General features: G+C 53.2%; 7 protein-coding genes across 7 annotated transcripts; 5 read left to right on the forward strand and 2 right to left on the reverse strand.

The window, feature by feature from the left end:
- Positions 1–188: 188 nt before the first annotated feature.
- On the forward strand, positions 189–1,937 carry BDP81DRAFT_203081 (WD domain-containing protein). The gene is made up of 7 exons (XM_060582569.1): positions 189–299; positions 435–603; positions 669–742; positions 807–1,045; positions 1,105–1,471; positions 1,525–1,569; positions 1,618–1,937. The coding sequence occupies exons 2-7, from the start codon at positions 491–493 to the stop codon at positions 1,779–1,781; spliced, it is 1,002 nt and encodes a 333-aa protein (XP_060446780.1). The 5' UTR covers positions 189–299; positions 435–490; the 3' UTR covers positions 1,782–1,937.
- Positions 1,938–4,463: 2,526 nt separating this feature from the next.
- Positions 4,464–7,561, forward strand: BDP81DRAFT_316343 (fungal-specific transcription factor; the record flags this gene model as incomplete). The annotated part of the gene is made up of 7 exons (XM_060584168.1): positions 4,464–4,755; positions 4,883–5,243; positions 5,299–5,376; positions 5,447–5,716; positions 5,768–6,431; positions 6,481–6,723; positions 6,773–7,561. The coding sequence occupies 7 exons, from the start codon at positions 4,464–4,466 to the stop codon at positions 7,559–7,561; spliced, it is 2,697 nt and encodes an 898-aa protein (XP_060446781.1).
- Positions 7,562–8,111: 550 nt separating this feature from the next.
- BDP81DRAFT_371548 (glutathione S-transferase domain-containing protein) lies at positions 8,112–10,770 on the forward strand. Its single transcript, XM_060586629.1, has 6 exons — positions 8,112–8,868; positions 8,952–9,471; positions 9,537–9,631; positions 9,696–9,879; positions 9,967–10,047; positions 10,124–10,770. Exons 1-6 carry the CDS (start codon positions 8,186–8,188, stop codon positions 10,502–10,504), a joined length of 1,944 nt encoding a protein of 647 aa, XP_060446782.1. The 5' UTR covers positions 8,112–8,185; the 3' UTR covers positions 10,505–10,770.
- BDP81DRAFT_392800 (phosphate transporter) lies at positions 10,715–13,225 on the reverse strand (the record flags this gene model as incomplete). Its single annotated transcript, XM_060587749.1, has 8 exons — positions 10,715–11,133; positions 11,196–11,669; positions 11,781–12,225; positions 12,283–12,365; positions 12,444–12,465; positions 12,545–12,815; positions 12,887–12,975; positions 13,139–13,225. The coding sequence occupies 8 exons, from the start codon at positions 13,223–13,225 to the stop codon at positions 10,715–10,717; spliced, it is 1,890 nt and encodes a 629-aa protein (XP_060446783.1).
- Positions 13,226–15,764: 2,539 nt separating this feature from the next.
- On the forward strand, positions 15,765–17,248 carry BDP81DRAFT_392801 (uncharacterized protein; the record flags this gene model as incomplete). Its single annotated transcript, XM_060587750.1, has 4 exons — positions 15,765–15,976; positions 16,082–16,206; positions 16,266–16,928; positions 17,040–17,248. The coding sequence occupies 4 exons, from the start codon at positions 15,765–15,767 to the stop codon at positions 17,246–17,248; spliced, it is 1,209 nt and encodes a 402-aa protein (XP_060446784.1).
- Positions 17,249–18,153: 905 nt separating this feature from the next.
- Positions 18,154–19,468, forward strand: BDP81DRAFT_392802 (acetate kinase; the record flags this gene model as incomplete). The annotated part of the gene is made up of 2 exons (XM_060587751.1): positions 18,154–18,917; positions 18,979–19,468. The coding sequence occupies 2 exons, from the start codon at positions 18,154–18,156 to the stop codon at positions 19,466–19,468; spliced, it is 1,254 nt and encodes a 417-aa protein (XP_060446785.1).
- A 2,126-nt stretch (positions 19,469–21,594) lies between these two features.
- On the reverse strand, positions 21,595–22,488 carry BDP81DRAFT_392803 (uncharacterized protein; the record flags this gene model as incomplete). The annotated part of the gene is made up of 1 exon (XM_060587752.1): positions 21,595–22,488. The coding sequence occupies one exon, from the start codon at positions 22,486–22,488 to the stop codon at positions 21,595–21,597; it is 894 nt and encodes a 297-aa protein (XP_060446786.1).
- Between the last annotated feature and the right edge of the window lie 2,341 nt (positions 22,489–24,829).

A 24,829-nucleotide genomic window follows, 5' to 3' on the forward strand; every position in this document is an offset into this window, starting at 1 on the left:
AGCTGCACTCCAACATGTTACGGATACAGGGCAGGCGCTTTGTTCGGACCGCCTTACCCGAGCACCATTAGGTAATCGGTGGCACCGCGATATGGACTCAATGTGGCTACAGCGTAAGGTGCCTTACACAGCCAGGAGCAAGGTACCTACCTAGGTACGGATACCCACTGCGCATACCGCATTCGCTTCAGCATGCCAACGACAACATTGTGAATTTCATCTGGAGTTTGGCGTCGGCTTACAACAATTGAGTGTACAGTTGAGGCAACACTGATTTCTCGCTGCGAGAGACTGAATTCGTATGTACTGACCGATTATTCTTGTGCACTTGGAATTTTACCACTGCTGTCGACATACTCTGCGTATGGCATCTTTCAGCTTGACCCTGTCTGAGTTGTGTTCATAGACTAACCTTGACATACCTTACCATATAGTATTGCGCTCAACCCACGTTGCTGCCCATCGTACAAAGCGTTCCTGGCGCGCTATCATGGTGCCTCCTCGCACAAGGCTGAGTCTCTCCAAGGAGAGGTTTCCGGCTTTTCTGACCAACCTCAAGAGCCAGCCGTACCACGATCCCAGCTCAAGCTCCAGAGGACACACGTATGGCCCTATCTATGAACAGTCCCTGTGGAATTTCTTACTTGGAATACTGACTACTTGCCCAGGTTACGGTCAATAGCCTGGAACCCATTGGGAACCTTGGTCGCGACAGGCTCCTCAGACAAAACGCTCCGCGTCTGTACGTGATGAAAGTGATCCGCTTGTGCATGGGGCACTGAGACTGACTTGCCTTACTTTTGTAGGGAATCCGGAGAAGCCAAATGTGCGGTTCTCAACTGAACTGAAGGGACACTCAGCTGCCATCGAAAAGGTTGCATTCAATCCAGTCAAGGATGCTGAGTTGTGCAGTGTAAGCAACGATGGAGTCGTCAAGTTCTGGGACGTTCGATCCAAGACTTGCGTCAACGAGATTAGAGGCTTGGGAGATGCTTTCACTCTCGTATGGGCGCCCGACGGGCAGTCTCTAGTCGTTGGGAATAAGGTTCGCTATATCGCTTTTGGCATCACCTGGAGACTCTTTGCTCACGCTCGATCTGCCAGACGGACAACATCTTTGTGCTGTCACCAACACAATCTACGCCGATATCGTCTCATCAGCAGCCCAGTCAGACAAACCAAACCGCTTTTGGCTGGGCCGGCGATACGATCTTCTTGACAACCGGCGAGGGAAGAACCCGGATCTTGACATATCCTGACTTCAAGCCTGCTTTCCAATTCAACCATGGCGATCAGCCAAAGGAATTTGCTCTCAACGGACACACGTCTTCCTGCTTGACTGCTGAGTTACAACCCACAGGGCGTTATCTTGCTACGGGGGGTTCGGATTCCATCATTTCTCTCTGGGACACGACAGACTGGATTTGCCAGCGAACCATAACCAGCATGATCGGCCCCGTGCGGTCTATTAGTGAGCTGAATTACAATGCTTTGCACTGCGTACGCTGTCTAACGCTTCGATAGGTTTCACCTTCGACGGCAACTTCTTGGTCGGAGGTAGCGATGAAGGTAAGTTACTCGGCGCCAGGAAAGCGTAGATACTGACTGCGCTGCCAGGCTCTGGATTGGATATACGACATGCAGAGTCAGGAGACCATGTCCACACCTTTAAGACAGCTGGACCTTGCCCGGTCGTGGCCTGGGCGCCGACAAAATACTGTTTGGCATACAGCGATCTTGGCGTTCTTCGCATCGTCGGAGTAGACGCAGAGAAGAAGTGACGAGACACAACGACTCCATTCAGAACAGGTGGAATCGTCTACTCTGGCGCGGAAACAAGGCCTTTTCAGCCACGAGTAAGTGGGTTCTTCAGTGGCATAGGTGGAACAAGGAGCTCGAAAATTCCTTCCCAAAAAGGAAAAAGCAGGTTCTAGCGTGAATCAATTTCGGAAGCTGAGCAGTTGTATGTCGACCTGACAATAATCACCCACAGGCATAGACGTTGAGGGAGGGCAACTTGAGCTGCAAGATCGGAAGACTGAGAAGCTGAACTGCGTGTTGCCAATGTCAGATCGGCCCAATTTGACGCCGCTTAGGGACGAAACAGGAGATGGAGGCAGAGAAACGAATGCGGCCCTATTGAACAGTGCAAGCTATTCTTATAGCTGACTACAGGACAAGTAGCAGAATCAAAATCAGCAGCACTGCAATAAAGACCTCCATGACTTTCACGTCCAGCGACGGTCTGTTTGAATATGTGGGCTGAGGAGCCTGCGTTTGTCTTCACAGATATAGCTTGCCAGGAAACACGCGCCATGCATCATGTTGCCTGACATCGCCCTCGGATGAAGTCCATATTGGAGTAGACATGAGATGCAAACAACAAGTTTTGCACGTGCTACGGATACTCTATGCATCTCTATAGGACACCTATATAAGTGCTAGATGCAGGGAAGTAAGGTGAACATAGAGAGTTCCTCATTGGGACTCATTAGAGGAAACTGATGAGAAGGTGGTGCGACTTGCAGAAAAGTACCCTACGTGCTTACCTACACCTACACATGCAACGTGTGCGGTGTGCCACCCTGCTTCACCTTACTACACTTTGGGACCTCATTGTGAGATGATCACTGCCTTTGGTATCCGTACAGAGCAGAGGGGTCAGAATGTAGTCATTGGCTGACGGCAGATGCTGGGGTCTTGGACAGCTGTACCGGATTGATGGGCTGCGCGGCCGTTGCTTCCTAGCGCAGTGTGGCTGTGGTGCATGAGATTGTGGTGTGAGAGAGGTGAGTGCAAGTTGCGCGTTCAGACGTTTGCCTAGGATCGCTGTCGCTGGTGAGAACTCTCGTCTACCTTTGCCTCGGCCATCTCTGCTCCCGGCTTTTACCCGTACATCGGTGACTGACGTGGTGTAAGGCAGGTAGCTTAAGTACGGATACCTCTCATGCATGATGTTACCTAAGGTAACGAACGGTAGAAAGCTCGCGGCATCGTAGGGCAGGGAGGGAAGGAGTGAAATGTTAACTCACACATAGAGTTTTGGCTTCCAGTTGCCTGAAGAAATTTAGCTCAGAGGTGACAAATGACCGGAGACATGACAATATTGGACAATTATACCTGAGGTACGGAGTACGGAGTACCTGACAGTACTCCGTACGGTCGATACTTAGAGTTATCCATGAGGTAGGTAGGCACCAAGGCAAGGCCAAAGCAGCACATGCCTGACGATCCGCACCTTTACTCCGCTCCGCAACTGCGAGGGAAAGTGAGTGAAATTGGCGACAAGCCCATTTGCGGTATTGTGCTAGAATCCGACCCGACTCGTATTTCTCGCTTTTCGCTTTCAACGCAGGGTCTTTTCCGGCACTGCCCACTGCGCATATGTGCAGGGTTTCTCGGTGTCTCACTCCCTGATTTGTCGTGGTGGGCATTCACTCCTGTACCAGTGTGCCTACCTAGGTAAGCACTCTAAGGTGCGAACACATCATCATTCATGCCTTGAGGTGAGGTAAACCAAAAAAATTAAAATTGCCTATAAACGAATACATAGGTGGCACGGATTCTGTGACGCCCGCGAAGTGTCTATCGTGATAGGCACATAGGTATCCGTCCAGATGGACTGGACTGGACATTTGCGGTACATGAAGCTGGGGGTCCCATGTCGATAATGTACTTTGATGTTATGGAAAGCGTATGGCGGCCAGGCCGTGTCGCTACCGGGCTCAAAGGTTGGCTGCCAGACACTCCCGCACTAATTGCAGCCCAGTATCCGTAGGTACCTTACTACATACATACCTACGCAGCTGGCAACTGGTCGCCGATGCCCGCCGTGCTGCCATACCACCTCCTCCCGTTACCTCACACGCTCAAGTGCACCACTGCACCTAATCCTCCGCTTGTCTGGCACTCTATCCATCCTTGCTTCTCAACCCCAAATCTCGCGCTCTTGACAGACCCGACGCTGCTTCTCCCCGTCTCCAAAGGTCTCTCCTCCACTCACTTCTCTACGCCTGGGTACCCTCCACCCTTCTCTCCACCGCCCCAACGACGACCGATAACCCATTCTCCGCCCGCCCTCTTCGCTCTTTCATCTTTACCTACACTACCAGTTACCGACGACTTTTGCCTTTATCGCCTTTGGACTTGAGGGTCGTCTGCAGCACCATACTCCTCCGTACGAGTCCTCGGAAACCTCTCTTCAACATCAATCCCACCAGTTCGAAACGCCCCACGGTGTTTAACCCTTTGTGCGACCTCGACTAGTACGAAACACGACAGTCAGCAGCGATAGTAATTGTGTGCGCGCGCCCATGGAATAAGGGCATCTTTACATTCGGTTCACCCCTCCGATAACAAGAGAAATCGCCGTTTGTCGTTCACAAACACTCTCCGGGTTACCCGACCGTTCAATCAACAGACATTGCATTAGTAGTTGGATTCGCTGAGACTTTGCCCTCGTTATGTCGTCAAGTACACCCACGCCGCCAGATACAAATGGCGCCAGCTCCCACAAACGCCCTCACAGCCCAGACGCCGAGTCCAATGGTCGAGAAGGGGCCGCCGACAACAGCAATGTTCCCAAGCCGAAGCGCCTAGCATGTATGATATGCCGGAAGCGCAAGTTGAAGTGCGACGGAGTGCGGCCCAGTTGCAGCACTTGCGCCAGGCTGGGCCATTCTTGCGCCTACGATGAGGTTCGCAGGAAAAGCGGTCCCAAGCGAGGATATGTCAAGGCTCTAGAGGAACGACTGAGTGAGCATTCCCGTTTTTGCGCCCTGCTCTTTTTGACATTTGCATTCTCCGTTCCACGTCTTCTTCCTTTACCGTGTTCCCGTCCATCATCGCCTTGACTGACTGAACGTCTTTGCACCCTGTATAGAACAAGTCGAGACCCTGCTCAAAACCCAAGACCCTCCACCCGTGCCAGCCAACCCCTCCTCCAACATACCTCACAACTTGGACGCAGCCGCCGCGAATCGTAGCCGAACCACCGCCGCTCAAACCAGTTACAGTATTCCCAATCCCAACCTTGGTCTCGGCGCCGATCACGACGTCGACCGATGGCGCTTCAACGACGAGTCTCCTCAGGCTCAAAATGCGGCTGCCCCTCCAATGGATGATTTCAATTTCAACTCCAACATGTCAATGGGCATGAGCAACGCCGGGAGCAACTTCACCTGGGAAATGATTGGACTGGGCCTCGAAGAACCTCTTCCTCCACAGGAAACTATCGACGAGCTGTCAGTATCATCATAGTATCTCCTGAAGGCCACTGTACTGACGAGTGCTTCGCAGCCACCAAATCTTCTTTGAAAAGGTTCATCCATCCGTGCCTATGATCCACAAATATAGATATCTGGCAGCCATGAACTTGTACGGGCCCCATACAGCTAGCGATGATTGAATGCGGCTATGTACAAGATCATACTGACACGAATGATAGAGCTCCGAACCAACGCCCACCAGTCGCGCTCCGATATGCCATATGGACCTTGTCATGCTCAATCACTGAAAAATACCTTGATCTCAAAGACCTGTTCTATCAAAGAGCTCGTAAGTATGTCGAGGCGGATTACATCAAAGGGTATGGCGAGCACATGATATCTGTGGCTCATGCTCAGACCCATGTGCTGCTTGCCTCGTACGAATTCAAGATGATGTACTTCCCAAGAGCCTGGATGAGCACAGGATCTGCCATACGCCTGTGTCAAATGTGAGCTCACGATATCCACCATCCAGGACTCGGTAGCTAACAGGTGTTCAGGATTGGCCTACATCGCCTCGATGGTGCCGGATTGGACGTGAAGCAGTGTCTTCCGCCGCCAAGGGACTGGACCGAGCGCGAAGAGAGGCGACGTACCTTCTGGATGGCATTCTGCGAAGATCGCTACGCGAGTATTGGCACCGGGTGGCCGATGACGGTGGATGAAAAGGACATTATGACAAACTTACCCTGCACAGAGGAGTCTTTCGACATGAGCCGACCTGAGCAGACACAGTCTCTGCAAGATTGCATGAGCCCGTCTGGAGCTGGCAAACTCTCCTCTTTTGGAGGCATCGTATTGATGGCATGCCTCTTTGGCCGCAACCTGATCCACTTGCACCGGCCTGACCCCGATGATCGAGACCACGACCTTAACGGCGAGTTCTGGAAGCGGCACCGCAACATGGACAACATCCTTCTCAATACTTCTCTCTGTTTGCCATCGCACCTCAAGCTTCCCATTGGCCTGGGGAACCCCAATATCGTGTTCACCAACATGAGCATACACACGTCGACAATCTGTTTGCACCAGGCAGCTATCTTCAAGGCAGACAAGAATAAACTCCCGGCTTCAGTCAGTGCAGAAAGCAAGGTGCGCTGTATCACAGCGGCGAACGAGATCGCGAGCATCATGAGAATGATCTCACACATGGACCTTTCAGCGGTATGTCCAGCAAGAGTCCCATGACACCCGGGGTACTAACATATCTCAGATGAATCCTTTTATATCCTTCTGTCTTTACGTTGCAGCAAGGGTATTTGTTCAATACCTCAAGAGCCGTCCAGACGATAGCCAAACAGCCGACTCATTAAGGTTTCTTCTCTCAGCCATGAACGCACTCAAGAGAAGAAATCCTCTTACAGAGTCGTTCCTTGTGCAGCTGGACGTTGATCTGGAAGCCCTTGCGATGAGGATACCAAAGCTCAAGACGGCATTTCCCCGCAGCGGTGAAAGCGTGAGTGAACAACATCGTATTGGCTTTCCTTGTGCTAACTATTTCACAGCCCAGCTCGGCCAACGGCAACGGCGGCGCCAAGAGCGGTGCTGTGTGTGACGATCCGGATGGCGTTCAGGGTATTATGTCCTACCGTAACGAGTGCCACTTCATGAAGACTGTGGATGATGATGGAAACGCTGCTAATGCACCGAACATCATTGAGCCTGGCCAGAATGACGAGGCCGTCCCAATATCTGCCTCTGCTACCCCTAATCTCGGTGGTCCAAACGGCTGGCTGTCTGCAGAGGCATCCCTGTTGTATGGTTCGAACACTACCAGCAACCTCCCATTGCATGGAAACTCATTGACACCGAGCGCCGGGTCCATGTACGACAAGTCCGGTTCAAGCAGCGGGCGCGTTACTGGATTCGGACAGAGCGAAAGCAGTGGCGACAACAACATGTCAGGATCACCAGACGGTGACCAGTCCAACCGGCCAACGCCGAACTCGAACGCCTCAGATCCGCGAGTGAGTATGGCAGGCGGCCTCGATGGATCTGGGAGAAACTCTTTCGATGCCAACGCGCAATCAAGCAATAATCCGCGAGGTGGCGCGGACGCAAATGCCAACTATTTCAACGACGCAGGCGGTTTTGGCCTTCGCACTGGGCTGACGCCAAACCAAAGATTTTCTGAGCCCGACACGCCTGGAGCGGATTTTGGATTGCCGAATGGCTGGGGCGATCTGCAGGGACAGACGGGCATGACGCCTGTTGCCGAGGGTGTACTTCGATCACTGATGAACATGGGGCCGATGGACGCGATGGATCTTTCCTCGTGGGATGCGACAAACTGAGCGGTTGTAGCTTGACTGCCTACCTACCTGAGGTTACGGAGTAAGGAGTTCACGGCCGAGAAACCATCCTGGATAATTTCATGTTTCAATTACGGCAGCTGATTCTGGATGGAGTCGAACGGAATTCGACAGTTTTGGATGTGTATAACACGGAACTGACTGACCGCACTGGCAGAAGGCAGGCAGACAGTTGACAGCGTTGATCTTTATCAAGTGTAGGACTTATGAATAAACCACACGATTCCCACGAACATGGCTATGGTTAAACATTTGAGTGGTATTCTCTTAGTTGTTTCCACATTGTGAATAAGTTTCATGCTCCCTCACCTTGGGTGCCTAAGTTGATCTACTTGTCAAGAAGAGTGCTATCTAACCGAAGTTGACTGCCCCAAGTGACAGTCGGTGGTGGTTGTGGTACAATTGCTGGTCAAAGCTCTCTGATGTAAGGCAGGCCCGTGCACCAGTTGCCGCCTTGCCGCACCCCGGCCGCAAGTTGCTGAGGTAAAACCACTGGCACCCAACGTCGACATCCACTTTTCCCCAACCACTGCAGCGTCGACGAAAGCACGACGCATTAAAGCAGCAACACACCGCATCTTTCTGACACCCACCCGTGTGCGGCAAATGCCAGCAGGTCCGTCCTCGCCGTTTGAAGTCTCTCCAGCCAGCCGGGGCGAGACCATCCCTCCGCACAGTCTCCACGCTGCCCAGCAGCATCAGCCTCAACAGCAGCAGCAGCCACCGTCGCCTCCGCCTTTTGCTGCCGGTGCCGATGCCGGTGCCGTAACCCACTTCCGTTCCGGCTCCGGCCCCCCTAACACCGGGTCTTCCATCGACATGTCTGACATGGAGGCCCACCAATCCGTGTTTCATGCCGAGCTCTCACGGGATCAGGATTTACATATGCCCTCTGCCGCAGACGGGCAAACCGAACAGCAGCAGCAGCAGCATGCTGTAGTAGTACCTGGTGGTGGTTTTGTTGGTGGTTTTGGACCAACGGGCCCGTCACCGTCAGACCTTTCGCATCGGCCGGTTCATGGCCCCGCGATGGAGCCACCGTCAGTTCAGCATGGCCAATTTGGCATTTTGGCGCCGGGCCTTGCAATGCCGGAAGCCATCACGATTGAGATGGGCGAGTCTCTCGTCGGGCCCGCCGGGTTCATTCCCATCGACGGTACTACCACCCCCGGATGGAGGCCGCACGGCAGTCTTTTAAGCACGAAATGGGTTCTCGATCCCCCGAACCTCGAGGAGTGGCGGCAGAAGCTGTTTGATGCAGATGGCCTCATCATTCTCACTCATGAGCAGTCTGTTCACACCCCCTCTTCCAGCAGCTGCAGCAGCTGCCTCCACATTAACTCAAGGAATTTTGTTCTAACCATGTCTCAAGATTCGAGACCTACTTCCCACACGTAGACAACGTCTACTCCCATCGCTCAACCCAGAACTACAAGAAGAAACCCTTCATTTCCCACTACTGGGACTGCCGCCTCAAGGGCCGCCCTCCCGGAACAAAAAAGTCCGACGATCCGACCAAGAAGCGCCGCAACCGCGTCTCGCGCAAACTCAACCTGTGCGACGTCAAGATCAAAATCACAGAGTACTTTCCCGGCGCCACCCTCCATGACGTCGACGACGGCACCTACGTGCCTTTGAACGGCGGGCAGGCGCTCAACGGGGCGCATACCGTGCTCGCGCCGCCCGGGGAGAGGGAGCTGAGGGTCGCGCCCGCGACGCCGAATAACTTGCCCGCGCCGGGGCAGAAGTTTTGGACGATCCAGCGGGTGAATGGGCATATCAGCGTCAGCGGCATCCCTGGGCCGCATCAGCATACCCTCGCCAAGAGCGACGAGGTGAAGAAGAATAGTATTCAGCGGTATCTTGCCAAGCATAAGACTGACGCCGCCAAGGTGAGGGCTATATCATGCTGTTAGTGATTTGACTCCCAAGACGCTGACACTGAATGACCGCATAGAACGATGGACCTCGAAAGGCAACGGGCCGGGCTCACTGGACCATCAAGAAGCACGAGAAAGAGAGCGACTTGAAGCTGTATTCAGCATGCTACTGGTTCGTCCTTCTCTCACAGAACTCTTGATCCTCATAGATTGACCTTAAATCTCCCTCCGTCTAGCCCCTTTTCTCAGAGCGTCTGGATCGCCCTCGAAGCAAAGGGCCTGGCGTACCAGTACTGCGAAGAAGACCCGTACAAGGTGGCGGCCTCGCAACCTTTACTAGAAGCGAATCCCAGGGGAACCGTCCCCGCGATACGGCAAGGCGACTGGGCTTGTGCCGACAGCGGCGTGATATTGGAATTTGTCGGTCTCAACTCCACCTCGATTATGCATGCCCTCGCGAGGAAAGTTACCTCTTTGCTAATCCTTAACATTGTTATCTGTGAATAGCTCGAAGACATGGACAGTACCATCCCCCTCTTCCCATCCGACGTAAAACTCCGCGCAAATTGTCGACAATGGATAGCCCACGTTCGTCCACGCCCCCACCCCCCTTGTCCTCTCTTTAATCCAATAATCAAGATCATACTAACCCAAACGATAATAGATAAACACCCGCCTCGCCCCAGCATTCTACCGCCTCCTCCGCAGCCCAGACCCAACCTTACGGCCACAGTACATTGAGCGCCTCCAAAACGCAATCAAAGACCTCGTCCTCGCCGCCGACGAACAGGGGCCCTTTTTCCTGGGAAACACAATGTCCCTCGTCGACGTCCACTTTGCGCCCTTTGCCGTCCGCCTCTCGCGCGCCCTGCAGCCGCTGTGCGGGTGGCCCGCGCCCGCGCCCGGGTTGCGGTGGGCTAAATGGCTCGATGCGCTGGAGAATAACGCGCATGTTCAGGCTACGACGAGCGGGAAGGCGGTGTATGCGGAGACTGTGGAGTTTTTGCAGGTGGCTCTTGATCCGGATGGGCAGCTGAGTATTTGACGTCTGCGGGAAGCGGTCTATCTCTTTGGTGGAAGCGTGGCGGCATAAACATAGCTATCGGATGGGTGATGGACAGCGATTAAACGGACCACAATGAGTATATATCCATGTTGGCCAGAAATAGGGGTCAAGACCCTCAGTGCCCTCGAACCAAATTATCCACCTTATCCTACTATGTGGCCATTGTCCAAATACATTCAAAGCCTTTTTTCATGGATTCGTCGCCTGCGATGGCGACGGCGACGCCCTCCTCCTCTTCAAATCATGCCACTTCTCCTTGACGGTAATCACCTCGCCCAGCTGCCTCGCCCTCTCCCGCCCCTCCCCCAGCTCCTCGAGCGTCTTCTGCTCCAGCACGCGCCGCCCAGAGTCCTCGTCAATGACCCACCGCTGCGAGTCGGGCAGGTAGGCCCAGGAGAAGACGGCGCCGACGGCGACAAAGGAGCCAAAGAGCAAAAAGATGAGCCCCTGCCGGTTGACGGCGGTGTAGGACGAGTTGATGCCGTACACGACAAGGAGGGCCACGATGCTGCCCAATTTTCCGGCGGCGGCGGAGATGCCGTGGCAGGTGCAGCGGTAGCAGGTTGGGAAGATTTCGGCTGGGATGATGAAGGTTAGGGTGTTTGCCCCTGGAAGTGATGATTGTTAGCTGCTGTTGGAGAAATGTGGGCGTACGGGAAAAGACACGCACCAAAGTTGAACATGAAGTGGCATAGTGCCACAAACACGACTGTTGCTGGCGCCCCGGGGGTTCTGTTGACGCCGTAGTATACACAGCCCGTAATGACGAATAGTATAGCAAGAACGAAGAAAGAGACTGTGAGCCACAGCCTTCTCGGGATCCTGTTGGCAGCGACGACGAAACAGGCGCTGCCGGCGATCGAGGCGATGGATACGGTCAACAAGTACTGTTTAGCCTGTTCTAGAAGCACGTCGTAGATTGTGTTGCATGGTAGAGTTGCGTCCGTCTGCCAGACCGGGAGGCCAGTCTGGCTCCAGAGTCTTGCGGTTGCGTTTCCGTCGGGAAACTTGGAGTTCCAGCACGGAAGCCGGTCGTCGATGGGCGTCGGTCCCGTGGTCGCCCACATGTCTGAAAGAGTCCCCCTGTTATCTAGACTGAGACCGTAGAAGCTTACGTCGAGGAAGAACCATGTTGCAGCGGTTCCTACATAATGGTCAGTTTTCATACGTGCATGAGAAGCCACTATTTTTACGTCACAAGACCTAAATTAAGGCCTCGCAACTCAAGCCACGCAACACTGTGTGAACTACTCACCCAGCAGATAGTACCAATTGCCATCTTCGATAAAGTACTTGTAAAGGTCTTGCTTAGAGAATTGAATGGTCATAGGTTGTTGTGAGTTGGTGGCTTGCATCCCATCTTGGGGGGTCATGGGATAGCCCGCTGTCGCGCCAGCAGGAGCGCCATAGACTCTCTGCGTGTTCCTCAATGCTATACCGGGCTTGTTTCTGACTTCGAGGCTGTATAATCCACAATCGAACAAGAAGAATCGGAAAATGATAGCTAGAAGAGCGGGAACGGCGCCGGAGCCGATGACGATGCGCCAAATGCCATCCACGGCGCGGCGGCATTCTCTATCGTATTTTGTATCGAGGCCACATTGCATGGCTTGTAGGCCCTCGCTCTTATCACGACCGACAAGAACCCAGAGGCCGACAAGTTGGGCAAGAGCTTGGCCTATGGGCTGCATCATGAATGTCTAACACTATTGGTTAGTGGTGAGGTTCTGAGATGTAGAAGTTGCTTGCTGACTGACAGAAGAGATCATGGTTCCCCGGGACTGCGTGCTAGACCATTCTGAGGTTATGACTGCGCTAAGGGGATACTCGGCACCAATGCCTTCAAATTTGTTGTTATGTTAGTCGTGGTTCTTTGAGTTGGTGGATAACGAAATGATTTCTCAACGTGGTCACTAACCGATACCCATCACGAATCGCCACTACGAGGATCTCAGATGTCAGTTTGAAACAGCTCTCAAGGCAGGGATAAGAGGAGTAGAATTGGCGACGGTGACTCACCCAGATGAACAGAGCCAAGAAGCTCATGTCATCGAAGCCGTAGCTGCTGGTGGCAACACCAATTGTCGACACAATGACGAGTACGAGCTCAATGCCATAGAGACGTGTTCGTCCGTAGAAGTCGGCTAGAAACCCAAAGAGTAGTTGGCCAATGACGGAGCCCAGAAGAGTGAAGAAGTTGATGAGCAACCCTTGCCATCTTTCGCCGGGTGATGGCCAGTATACGAACGCTATGGAGGCAAGGATAACATTTGTGGAAAACAGGTTGTAGCTATGCAATAAGTCAGTCTACTGGCCATGGAATATTACATTTCGAGTGAGAGCATTGAAAGAATGGCTCACGAATCTGTTAGAAAGCCCGATGCGGCCACGCCCCAAATACGCAAGTTCCATGAGTTGAGGTCGAGCTCATAACGCAACTGACTGCGGTCCTGGAAGATTGATGAGATAACGTCTGATGTAAGATGCGGCGAAGGGTTGAAGCAGCTGTCAAAGTGCGAAATGAGGCCAAAGGGTAACGGCGGTGCACAGAAGAGAGCGGTGACACCGGACAGGGAACCAAAGACGGGACGAAGTCGGCATAAGTAGACGTACCTGAATATCGCGGGCAGACAAGGCGGAACTATCACTGCCCAAATAGCCCCGATTTCTTCTCACCAGAGGGTCGGGCAAAGCCGACATGGCTGCCGCTCGACTTCCTCAAACTGATTCACTATGTACGATCGGTAGATGGGAATTGGGAGACGCGGTTTCTTCGAGTGAGACTGGTAATACGGGGCTGTAGGCAGGGGATGTAACCCACATACACAGCAGACCCTTGAATTGAGAAGTGCTGCGCTATCAAAGTATGAGGCGAGACACGCTCACGCAGCAGCGCGTGTTATGCTTAGATGCAGGAGAGGTCGGATAGTCGGATTGGAGAGGTGGAAGAATGGGTCGCAGTAAGCGGGACCCATTTACAAGCAAGGGTATCTTGGCCGTACGTGTGGTTAACAAAGGGCCATTGAGTTAGTTGAGCTTGAAGAGAGTAATTGTGTCGAGGAGACGTCATAAGTGAGGATGCGGATACAACGAAAGCGAGCCTGAAGGAACACCCGGGATCAACTCAGTCCCAAGGTGATGAAATGAAGAAAGAGTGAAGCCGAGTAAGGATCGTTGAACAAGAAGGTAAGGTTGACAGGACAAGACGCTAACCGCAGAGCAGGCTGGCCGATGACTGCCAAGCGCCGAAAAGACTAAGCAAGTAAGGGACCTAAGGTGGGAAACCGTAGGCTTGGATTCTGGTTTTGGGCGAGGAAAGTAAAAGGTTGCGGCAAATCTTGTCAAAATGCCCTTGTCTCAATTAAGGTAAGCAACTTCCATTGACAATGACCCCCACCTATTAGCAACCCACGGATGTGACCGTATTCGTCCAGAGGCTGTCAATAGTCAATAGTTAATTTCTCAACCGAGCCCAATGCAATGACGAACCAGGACTTGCCATATCCTCGGGTTAAGGTAGTGGGACGTCGATAGTCAATTATGCTCAGGGTTCAAGTTCAAGGCAAGCTACCTCAAGCTAACGTGAGACAGGGAGAATGTCGCATCCCACCTTAGAGCTACCCATGCACGCACCACTGGCATTGCCTCGCTGAGCATCGTGATCTCAAAACTTGACTTGACAGACACTAAGGTATCGGGCTCCTGTCAATATGCCCATCGACTGCAAAGGCTTGATCCGTCACGCCCGTAAATGGAGCCATCATGTAGAGCAGGTGCGCAGGCTACTGGTAGCTAACATCGGCAGGGACAGACTGGACCAGAATAGTTCAGTAATAGGGACATGGGCCATGCAGATGGGCACTGAGTGGAGGTGGAGGGCACGATGGGAAGTCCCAGTACCAGTCGCTCGAGCATGCTGTCGCTTCTGGCGCTGTCATTGGCTGACCCAACCTGACGGCGGCGGGCACCTCGAACTGGAATTGGTAGTTTCAACCCCACTCAATCCATCTCGTGGTATCCGTATCCGTACCTACTTCCATGTCAAGGACCAAGGTATCTAGGTACAGATACCGAAGGTAGGGTTCCTTCTTGTTGTATAACGTCGGGTAGCACTTACTTACCTTGGGTGTGCTTCATCGTAAAGACTAGACTGAAGTATTCTGTATGTTGCCCTGAGAATGACTACCTTAAGGGGAGTAGCTATCTTGGGCATGGGAAAAGGAGAGAATTACGGATGGAACCATCACAATTGGTTGAGGTAAGCGAGACAGTTTACCGGCGGACCGTTAAATTTAGTCCCCGGTACGGCGGTACCCGACCAATTCTTCGGATCCACGTCCGCACCCGGGGCTTTGGGGTATTTGCCCACCACTATCCAGTCGCTGCATCAATTATTTCCTACTAACCTTACCTTACCTCGCAGCACTCTTCCGAGCATCCTTCCGCCCTGCCCGCCTGCTCATCAACTAAAGTCCATCCGCCAACAGACACCCCTCTTCTGCCATCTGACTCCGCACCCGGCCCTTCACCACCAACATATTGCGACCCCGCTCCGTCCGTCAAATCGTCCCCCATCCTCGCTTGACTTTCCGATGCCGCGTCTTTGTCTTGTCTGCCTCAACCATATCAACTACATTAGTCAACTCCTCTTCAACATCAAGCCTCGCTCTAACACGGCGCTGTGCTAGTCTTGTGCCAGGTCACAACCCCACCGGCACCGGCCCCGGCACTGGCATTGGCACCTCCTTTGCTGACGGCTTGGCTGTTTTGATTCTCCAACGGTACCCGACTTGACCTTACCTTAGGCGCCACTATCCGTGGTACTATTTCAGAAATACCAAAGCTTGCGCCCTGCCGTCCGTCACTTGCCTCGGCGCCCTTCGTTCTTCCTCCGCCTGCGATAAATCCATCCGTCTTGTCGTCCTTTCCCAACATTGACGCCAGGCGCAACGCCTGCCGCCCCATACAAAGCTCCAGTACCATCGCTACCTCGAGCAGTTGAAAGGCACCCGTATACCTTCTTGCCGTCGCATCGTCCAGTCGTTTGAATGCATCTGTCCCGAGATCTAAGCGCGCCTACCATACCGACGACCACACGATTTCGAACCACCAAACGAATCGGCCGTATACCCAAATCTCGAACACCATGCCATGATTGCCAGCTCAACTCCCCGCAGGCTTTTATTGATTTGTTGACAGGGCTCCGAGACAAGAAGTAGTAGGCCTGAGCCATCCAAGCATGGCCGCCTCGTCCTCCTCCGGCTCGTCTTTTACGTCTTCCTCCCTCGGTCGGCCCCCTTCATACGGCCAGCCATACGCGAGCCCCATTGACTCGACCTGGACACCGACTTCAGGTGCCTCAACCATATCGGCTCTCACCTCCGAGGCATCAGCACCGCACGCCTCTCTACATCCTCTGGACCTTGGTCCACCTGGCTACCAAGCAACAATGTACCATTCTTCCACTACTCCATTCGAAGCACCTCTTTCCAAACTGCTATAAACACACGTTATGAAAGTAGTCTTTACCCCTTTCTGACCCTCGTTGATCTCCAGAACCCTCTTTGAGAACACTCCCAACGAGCGCACCGTCTATCTCGGTCCTTGGGAGGTTGTTGGCTCCGAGCAGCGCCGCGTACTATGGCAGTGCAGCTACCAGAGCGAGCTTCTTGAGCACTTCCGTACATCATGCCCCTTTTTCACCATCCGAGCTGGGGGCTTTATTCTGACCAGAGTCTAGTTCCGTCCGACGTGCCCGCCAATATCTTTCCTCACACTCTACACGCCCGTCATCGTCCGTACACGGATCCTTGCGAACTCGAGCTTTTTGTCAGCTTTCGCGAGCCACACAGAGTCAGATACACTACCGGCGAAGGTGTGGTAGTTCATGACCATCTTACCGAGGTCAAGTACGAGTTCACCACCGTGGAGAGCTCCATACGCTTTCAGGGAGACATTCGTCGGAAAGACTTGGTTGATTACTATGATGTTGATGTCGTCTGGTCCGACCTGCACGGAAGAACGGATGGCTTTGGGAATATCAGGGGCATGGGACTGGTACAGAGGCTGAAGCTTTGGAGGGACCGATACTCGACCTACCATTCACTGACCGTTCTTGCGAATCGTGCGAGTGGCCGTCAATATCGAGAATACGAAATCCACAATTTTGAGGGTGAACTGCGTAACCGCGACGATCGACACCGCCAAGTCCGCTTGACAGTTCGCGGAAGTCGACGCAGCAGCGCTCCAGATAACAGCAGTTCCCGCTCGCGCTTCAGCCTGGCACAACGAATGCGGCCTCGCGTGCGTTCTGGATCACAAGGGGGCCCATCGACTTCTGAGGGAGCAACGTCGGGCACATTGAACATTCGCTATATCGGCGTCCAGTTCAGTAAGCGCGAAGGTATGGCATATCACTCATTGGCAGACCATGAGCGTCTTTTTTCACCAAGTCATCATACCCTTGCTGCCTCGCCGCATAATGTGGAAAGAACGCTTGACTTACATGCGACAGATTACCTTCGATTCTTAGAAAGCTGGGTCGTAGCGCACAGCTCCGACAGCGAGTTTCGCGGAATACCGTTTCCTGCCCACCACGTTGAGCTGCCATCGCCGGAAATGCTTCCTGGGGAAATGTCCGAACTGCCGTCCCCTGATATCTCTAGAGGCTTGGAGCCAGTGATGGAGCCCCCAGATTCGTATGAGTCTGACTCGGCCGCTTGAATGGCTCCCCGAACGACGACAAACTTCAACCAGCATCCATTTCAGGGTACGAAACATCGGTCGGATAAGAGGAGTTGGCTGCCATCAACTGACTCGTCTCTCGGGGTTCGACCTGGATTGTTCTGCAACTTCAAGGAATGGATGGCACCTACGTGGTGCAACGCTGCACAGATCTTGGTGGAATGAATCCTGATCAGCGTTCAGCTCGCGGAACATCGACATCACAACGGAGTGCGCGATGGTGGGTTATGGTTCCACGTAGTTGGCAACTGGGCTTGGTCTATGGCATCAGGCAACTCCAAAAAGTGGTGTGTTATGTGCATGGCTAGAAGCCGCCGCTTTGGGTTTCCGGGTCCGGGCGTTGACAGGTTTGACAGGCCCCACATGATATCCACTTCTGCACTATCTCGTGGGGTGACAAGGCACGGCGCGGGGTTCTGTAGCTGCCAGCTCCCAGCAACCCCCCCGCCCCCAGAGGTCCAATTGCACCATGGAACGTCACCACACCCGGCCAAGGCGGACATTCGCTGCGAGAGGAACCTCAGATCATGGTGCCCAGGGCAACACCACCCACTCCGGCTCTTGACCATCCCACCGCCGACATCTGCTGATGATGCTCTTCTTAAAAGCTTACATTCTCGCCCATCTCAGCTTGTCACATCTTGACTTGTTTCGTCTAACAGCGTCGTAATTTCAACACATTGATTCTTAATCGTTTGATACAAGACACCACCATCAAGTAATCGATTCAGTCTCAACGGCCGAATCAAGAGACCCAATCGTGGGCGGCATATCACATCGACTTACGACTTCTGGGTGCCGAATCTCTCGGTCCAAGGAGGCATTCGAGACAAACTCTCCGTCCTGACAGCAGACCACCACTTCACATTCAGACCCTACTCACGATGAAGGTTATCCTTGCTATCAACGCGGGGTCGAGCTCTGTCAAAATCTCGGTCTACTCGGCCGCGACTAAGCAATCACCCCACCAGATTGCAGAGACATCTATCAGTGGTCTGACGGCTCCACCGGCTCAAGTCTCTTACACCCGCGGCGGTGTTGAAGTCAAGAAGAACGAGGATCTGGAGGAAAAAGTGTCTACACAAGATGATGCCTTTAAGGTGCTTCTAAAGACCCTGATTGATGACGCAGAACTGCCCGAGATCAAGCAAAAGGCCGACATTGCCTTGACATGTCACCGCATCGTGCATGGAGGCGACTATCCGTGCTCCCAAGTCATCACCCAGGACACATATCATCACCTAGAGGAGCTTAGCGATCTTGCCCCGCTGCATAACGGCCCGGCCCTTGATATCGTAAACTCGTGCGTGGAGCAGCTGCCCGACGCTGTCAACGTTGCATGCTTTGACACACAGTTCCACTCCACCATCCCCGAGCACGTCCGCACATACCCCATCAACCAAGAAATTGCCAAAAAGAACAACCTCAGAAAGTTCGGATTCCATGGCGTCAGCTATTCCTTCATCACTCGGTCCGTCGCCGAGTTCCTCGGCAAAGAGACCAAAGACTTGAACATCATCGCTCTTCATCTGGGAAGTGGTGCAAGCGCTTGCGCCATCCGAAACGGCCAGAGTTGGGATACAAGCATGGGATTGACGCCCGTTGCCGGCTTGCCCGGAGCCACAAGAAGCGGGAATGTAGATCCGAGGTAAATCACAGATAACCACCGTTGCGCGTGTTTAGCAACTGGCTAACTTGTATGCGCACAGTCTCGTCTTCCACTACGCGAGTGACGTCGGAAAGCTCTCCCCTAATTCAACGTCAAAGTTGCATCTTACCGAGGCTGAAGAAATTCTCAACAAACAAAGCGGATGGAAGGCCCTGACAGGAACGACCAACTTCGGTGTCATTGCTTCTTCGGACGAGCCTACGCACAGACTCGCTTTCGACATCTTCGTTGACAGAATATGCGCTTTCATCGGCTCCTACTTTGTCACCCTCCACGGCGATGTGGATGCATTGGTCTTTGCCGGTGGCATCGGTGAGAAGAGCGATAAGCTACGGAAACGCGTCGTAGAACAGTGTACCTGCCTCGGCTTCACCATCGACGACGGCCTTAACAGTAAGAAAATTGTCGATACGGTACAGGAAGTCGGTAAGAACAGGGCCAAGTGCCGTACACTGATCTGCCAGACAGACGAGCAGTATGAGATGGCAAGACTCTGCACCGAGAAGGAGGAACTCTGGAAGCAGCAGTAGTCTTCAGCTCGTGTCAAGGGGCAACCGTCGGTTTCTCAACGATCGCGATGAGTTGTCGATGTTGCACAGGTCTGCTCCGATGATGGAAAGCCACTGGCGTAATGGGGCTGGCGCAACAGTCCTGGGTTGAGACAGACGGATAGAGGTTACCAATGCCGGAGGCGGTGGTCCAAAAGCTACAACATAGACTTAATAGAGAAGGACGAAAACATCCATCGAATTGAGCCGCCCTCGAGACCATTTGAACAGCCAGAGCCAAAACACGCCCATGTGCCCATACGCCCCAGCCTTATTGTACGCCCCCCGCCGACCTCGTGGGAAGGAAACGGTTTGCGCTGCGATCTAGCGTATACCGACCAACGAGCGTGGGACGTTCCAACTTACATTCCAGCGGCGAGCGGGATTAATGTCTGCGTCGTTTCGTTGACTGACGCCCAAAAATATTTTTTTGTCCCAGGCAACACTGTTGGTTTGACCGATCCGGGTTTGCTCATTCACGCACCTCGTTCCATTCCAACGGGTGAGGCAGGATTTGGACGGGCACTTATCTCCGGGGGTGTAGAGTAAAGAAAAGAAGGAAGAGAAGGAGGAAGACGAAAAGAGACATCATCCGTAGGCATTAGGCGCCGTGTTCGGGCCGAGGAGGCAACGTAGAGTTAGTTGCTGGGGTGGTTCTGGTTCTGTCCATGTTTCAAGGAACAAAAATCGCGAGAAACAAGAAAACACTGAAAGAAAACACTAGATCGAGATCTTCAATTTGCTGCTTGCTGGATCCGACGGGATGGGCAATGACATTGGCACGGCATGGCATGGCATGGCACATGCAATGCTGGAGAATTTCTCCCCAAACGCCACCCCTCCCACCCCTTCTCGTACATACATCCCTGTATCCTCCCATTCTCTCTCCCTATTTTTCTTGGCTATGCCGGACTTGGGAGAGAGAACGAGAGACACGGGAAACAGACTTCTCTCCGTCTGATCGGGATCACCAAGGCCGATCAGCATGGGCAGCATGGTGCCATGGGAATTTGCTGGGCCGCGCGGATTCTTTCTTGTCTTGCAATGCCGCGGGCTCAAACAGCTAAAAGCTCTCGGTGGAATGCATCGTGGGTTTTTGGTTAGGTATTTTTTTTCTTTCCGTTTACCAGCGGCGTGGCACAGAGACATTTTTGGTGAGACGAGATATCACTTTGGGAACTCTGTTCATGGTGTTCTGATTTAACATCTCGATGGTTGATATTGCCAGCCACATGGGCGACCTTACACATGGGAAAGAAGTGGAAGCGTGAGACAGAGAAAGCAATTGAGTTTGTTTGTTCAACGTGTTTGTATTTTGGCCTGGCCGCTGGCTATGAACCAAGACGACAGGCAATGGAAGTGATAGACATTGGGACGGACTCCCAATTTCTCATCCACTCTTGTAAGTGGTCTATAAGAAAAATTGTCCACCACCTTGGGCGCTTTGGTATCTAGAATCCCATGCGCCCCCGTCCATGAAAGCTCACTCTCCTACATTTCCAGCATTCGTCATCCCAGTTTTTCTTCCAAAAAGAGAGCCTATCTGGGAAACCTCGTGTATATGTATCCCATTCCGACTAGGAATAGCCTTTTTCCTCATCTTAAACAAACAATCGCAGTGATGCGTCTGCCCCTCGGTACTGATTGAATCGAGGATTCGGGTATGTGTACGAAACCGTGGAGAAACCAACGCCGTGTAGAGAAGAAATCCGCCCCCCGGGTTGTAGGCCTTCGCGGTGAAAAAAATCAAAACGTGATATATAACGCCGCCATTTTTGTTGCCTTGTTTCCTTTCCGTGTATGTTCAGGTACGCCATTCGTATGCTTTGCGACCCTCTATTGCCCCAATAAATAAATAAAAATCAAAAAGGAAGGAAACGTGGGAGATGAGAGGCTACCCGATGTGAAAGGTTGATAACACATCACAGCCAGGCACCCCCTGAGAACTTCTCCGCATCGTTGACCACTGAGTAGCGGCCGAAAGAAATAGAGAATGATGGGGTATTATGTAGGACACGCTGTAAGAGTCCGTCGGGTATAAGTGTTGAAACTGCCCAAGAGGGAGAGAGGAAGAAGAGACATGCAATCGTTCTGATCCCAATAAAGCTCTACGCGCCTTCTTGGCAAGCAACAGCCATTGCCAGCGCGTCCAGGCCGCTGCTGGGTGTTCTCGCGGCACTGGGACGGCTTACAAGAGGCATGTGCAGGCCGCGCAAATCCCACGCACCGCTTGCAGCGGGAGATGGGAGGGGAGCTTGGCCGGGAGGGTATCCGTAAGGAGACTCACCCTCCCACATTGGCTGGTCGCGGGAAGCGCGGTTGCTGGCCGCGGCAGGCCTCACGGATGATGAGGACCTGCGGCGGGAAGCTGACAGACCGCCCATTGAGGGGCGTGAAGCCTTCGCGGAGGTGGAGGAGCGAGACTTGTCTTTATAGTGAGTCTCAAGGTGCTGCTTCATGTTGTCCGCTCTGGTGAACTTCTTTTGGCAGCCGTGGAAAGTGCATTGCACGGCCTTCTCGGCAGTGTGGATCTTGGAGTGACGAGAAGCATGGCCTGAAGTGGTGAAGGTCTTCTCGCAACCGTGGCTGTCGCGGTAGCGGCAAGGGTATCTCTTGCCAGGGCGTTCAGGCAAGGGTGATGTTGCTGAGCTGTCCTCCTCATACGAAGCTGCGCGGCTGTTGTTCGCATACGCAGGGCGCTTTGCGGGCATATCGTAGTCGTCGTACATGGGCTGACCAGGAAATGCGCCAACTCTGGAAGGATCATAGGAGGTAGGAGTCATGGGCGAGAGAGGATCGTTGCTCGCGTTTGAGTCGTAAGAGTCGGAGCGGAGGAGCTCCGGAGTGTGAGGCGAGGAAGAATTGCTTCGCGGTGCCGGGTGGAAGGTTTGTGAGATGACCTGGTTAACTGTGCGGTAGTCGATTCTTTGGTGGGTGGGTTGGGCGGTAGGCTCGTCGTTCAGGAGCGAGACCTGACGACCGGTGGCATCGCGGGCATGCATTTTGGACGAATTGAACATGTATCCGTGTTGAAAAGCTTGTGCTTGAGTCGAGTTGGAGTGATTCCTTGGTGGATTTGTTTGGTCGAAAGAATAAAGTATATCAAGTCCTTGTTGTGTATGGCGACGAGGTCCTACTGTTTCCCACTCGTGATTAATGTGAAGAGGTTGTTGACGATGTAGTTGTACCGGAGATTGTCGACGTATATGGTGTAGTAGTTGGAAAGGATCGGGAAAGTCGATGTGAGGCTGGACAATTGGTGAAGGGAGAGTAAGAGGTAGTGGTGTAGCTAACCAAGCCGCAGGAGGGTGAGGCGCAAGTGAAGTATTATACCAGCCAGGAGAGAGAGAGGCGGATCGAGGTACTGTGGTAGAGAGGAGGTAGAAAGCTCGGTAGGTCAGCGGGCAGAGGGGGGTGGGCCGGAGCAAAGTATCTTAACGAGGGGACCTGGGCCGGTCGGCATGGATGGAGGGAAAGGGGAGGAGTGTGCAGAAAGCTGAATGGGGTGGAGGAGTGTATGGGAGTGTTTGGAGAGGGGGAAAGAATTGGGTATAGGCAGGACCGCAGGAGGAGCATGGGGCATGGGAAAGAGAATTGCGCACCTTTGGCACCTTGTGGTCGCTGGCCGGGATGCCACAAAAGGTACGTGGGTTGAGGTACCGGACCTTCTACGCACTTCACTCACACTGAGGTACCTTACGCAGCGCTCCGTACCTTGAGTACGTACCTGACAGCCTACCTGATTTGGGCAGGGGTCGAGGATAAGTGTAAAAGTACGTACCTGGGCAAGGAAAGGCCGGAGCCACAGCGTGGAAGGTCCGGTCGTGGCCACCGTGTGCGACACCTCCTTCAGACCACCCCCCCTTGGCAACCCCCCCCAAAGTGAGAAGCCCCTCATCCAGGACCACATTTCCTTCAGATACCTCTCACTCTCACTGCACTCTTACGACACTGTGGGTAACTCTGCGTTATGAGCACCCCTTGCTCAGCGGTTCCAGCTCCAATTCTCTCTGCAGCCCGAGTCTTCGCGGCGGGCGGCTACGCATCCCGGGGTGGGAGAGGTGTGGACTCTCCTCCCCCTCTCTCACGCTTTTTTCGCTCTCATACTCTGGGGCCTCTTCCGGGGCTTATTTCTATCTTTCAAAAACACACGCGGAAGAGGGAGAGGTAGAGAGGGACCCTACGCGCACGATTCTAGTATCTGAACTCTCAACTTTCAGTACCTTGTCGGGGCTATCGTGATAACAGCATTGTTGGGGGGACATGCCATATTGGCATCATGGACATTCGAACTGAACTACCTTACAGTTCTCGGCTTCCCGAGTTGACCAAGAGTTTTCTGCTTCTGTGACCGATAGTTTACGAATGAGTGACATGGTCTGAGTGGGTGATGCGCAGCCAAGTTTTCCGCCTTTACACATATTTTTCGCACTCAAGGCCCCTCCTCTCATTTGCTATGTATCGTACACCCCTGGTCGCTTATTCCCCATTCTTATATCCATTCAATCACTTGAAGCAGTTTTGTATTATAAAATTTTTTTTCAACACCAGCCCCGATCCCAATCGACCGGTCTCTCCCCCCTCCTACCTCTCTAGCCACACATGCGACGCAGACCGACAACAGAAGATGGTTCCTGGGCTGGCCATATGCCTGCTGAGTGACCGCTTGTGCCTGGCTTGCTGGCTTTCCCTGGTCGTTCCATCCTGTTCTGGGCCCGCTGTGCTGTCGATTTCGATCCGGATTGCGCATGCCATTTGCCCTACCGTGCCAACTTCCTTGCTTTCGGGCCTCGCTTCGTGACAAGGGTCCAGGTCTTGCATTCAGTCATTTCCTCATTTTGGCAACATCTCCACCAGTCTGAGCCGGCAAGAAACCCTATATCGTCTTTTAAACAACGATCGATCAACTTGCGAGCTGAGCTTGATCAGACTCTCAGGAGCTGAAGTTCCGGCGCGACGAACCACCATCGATCGGGGTCTCGTGTGCTTCGCTTCACTCCTATGCTCTTCGTTCGGGACTGCACTGTCCAGACTGAGCCGTCTTGACATATCTGTTCACATGGCCATGGCACCAGCGTGAGTTGTCCAGGTGGTCAAGACGACTTACGTTCCGGTGGAGCTTCTCACAATGAGTTGTAGATGATGTACCCTTTTTCGGCGTACTTTTAGATATGCTCTCACACTATTTTCAGGGTCCATATCCAATGTTTGCTCTTTTGGCGACAACATGTCTGTCACCCCAGCTGACCACTGAGTGAACATGAGTCGTTGTGTGCTCCCGCATCCGTACAGCGCACGATTCCTCAGAGCCAAACGGGGCCTTGTCGCAGAGGAATTTGAGGA

Source organism: Colletotrichum phormii (genome assembly GCF_030913505.1).
Source record: "Colletotrichum phormii strain CBS 102054 chromosome Unknown BDP81scaffold_7, whole genome shotgun sequence".
In the NCBI taxonomy this organism is placed as follows: Eukaryota; Fungi; Ascomycota; class Sordariomycetes; order Glomerellales; family Glomerellaceae; genus Colletotrichum; species Colletotrichum phormii.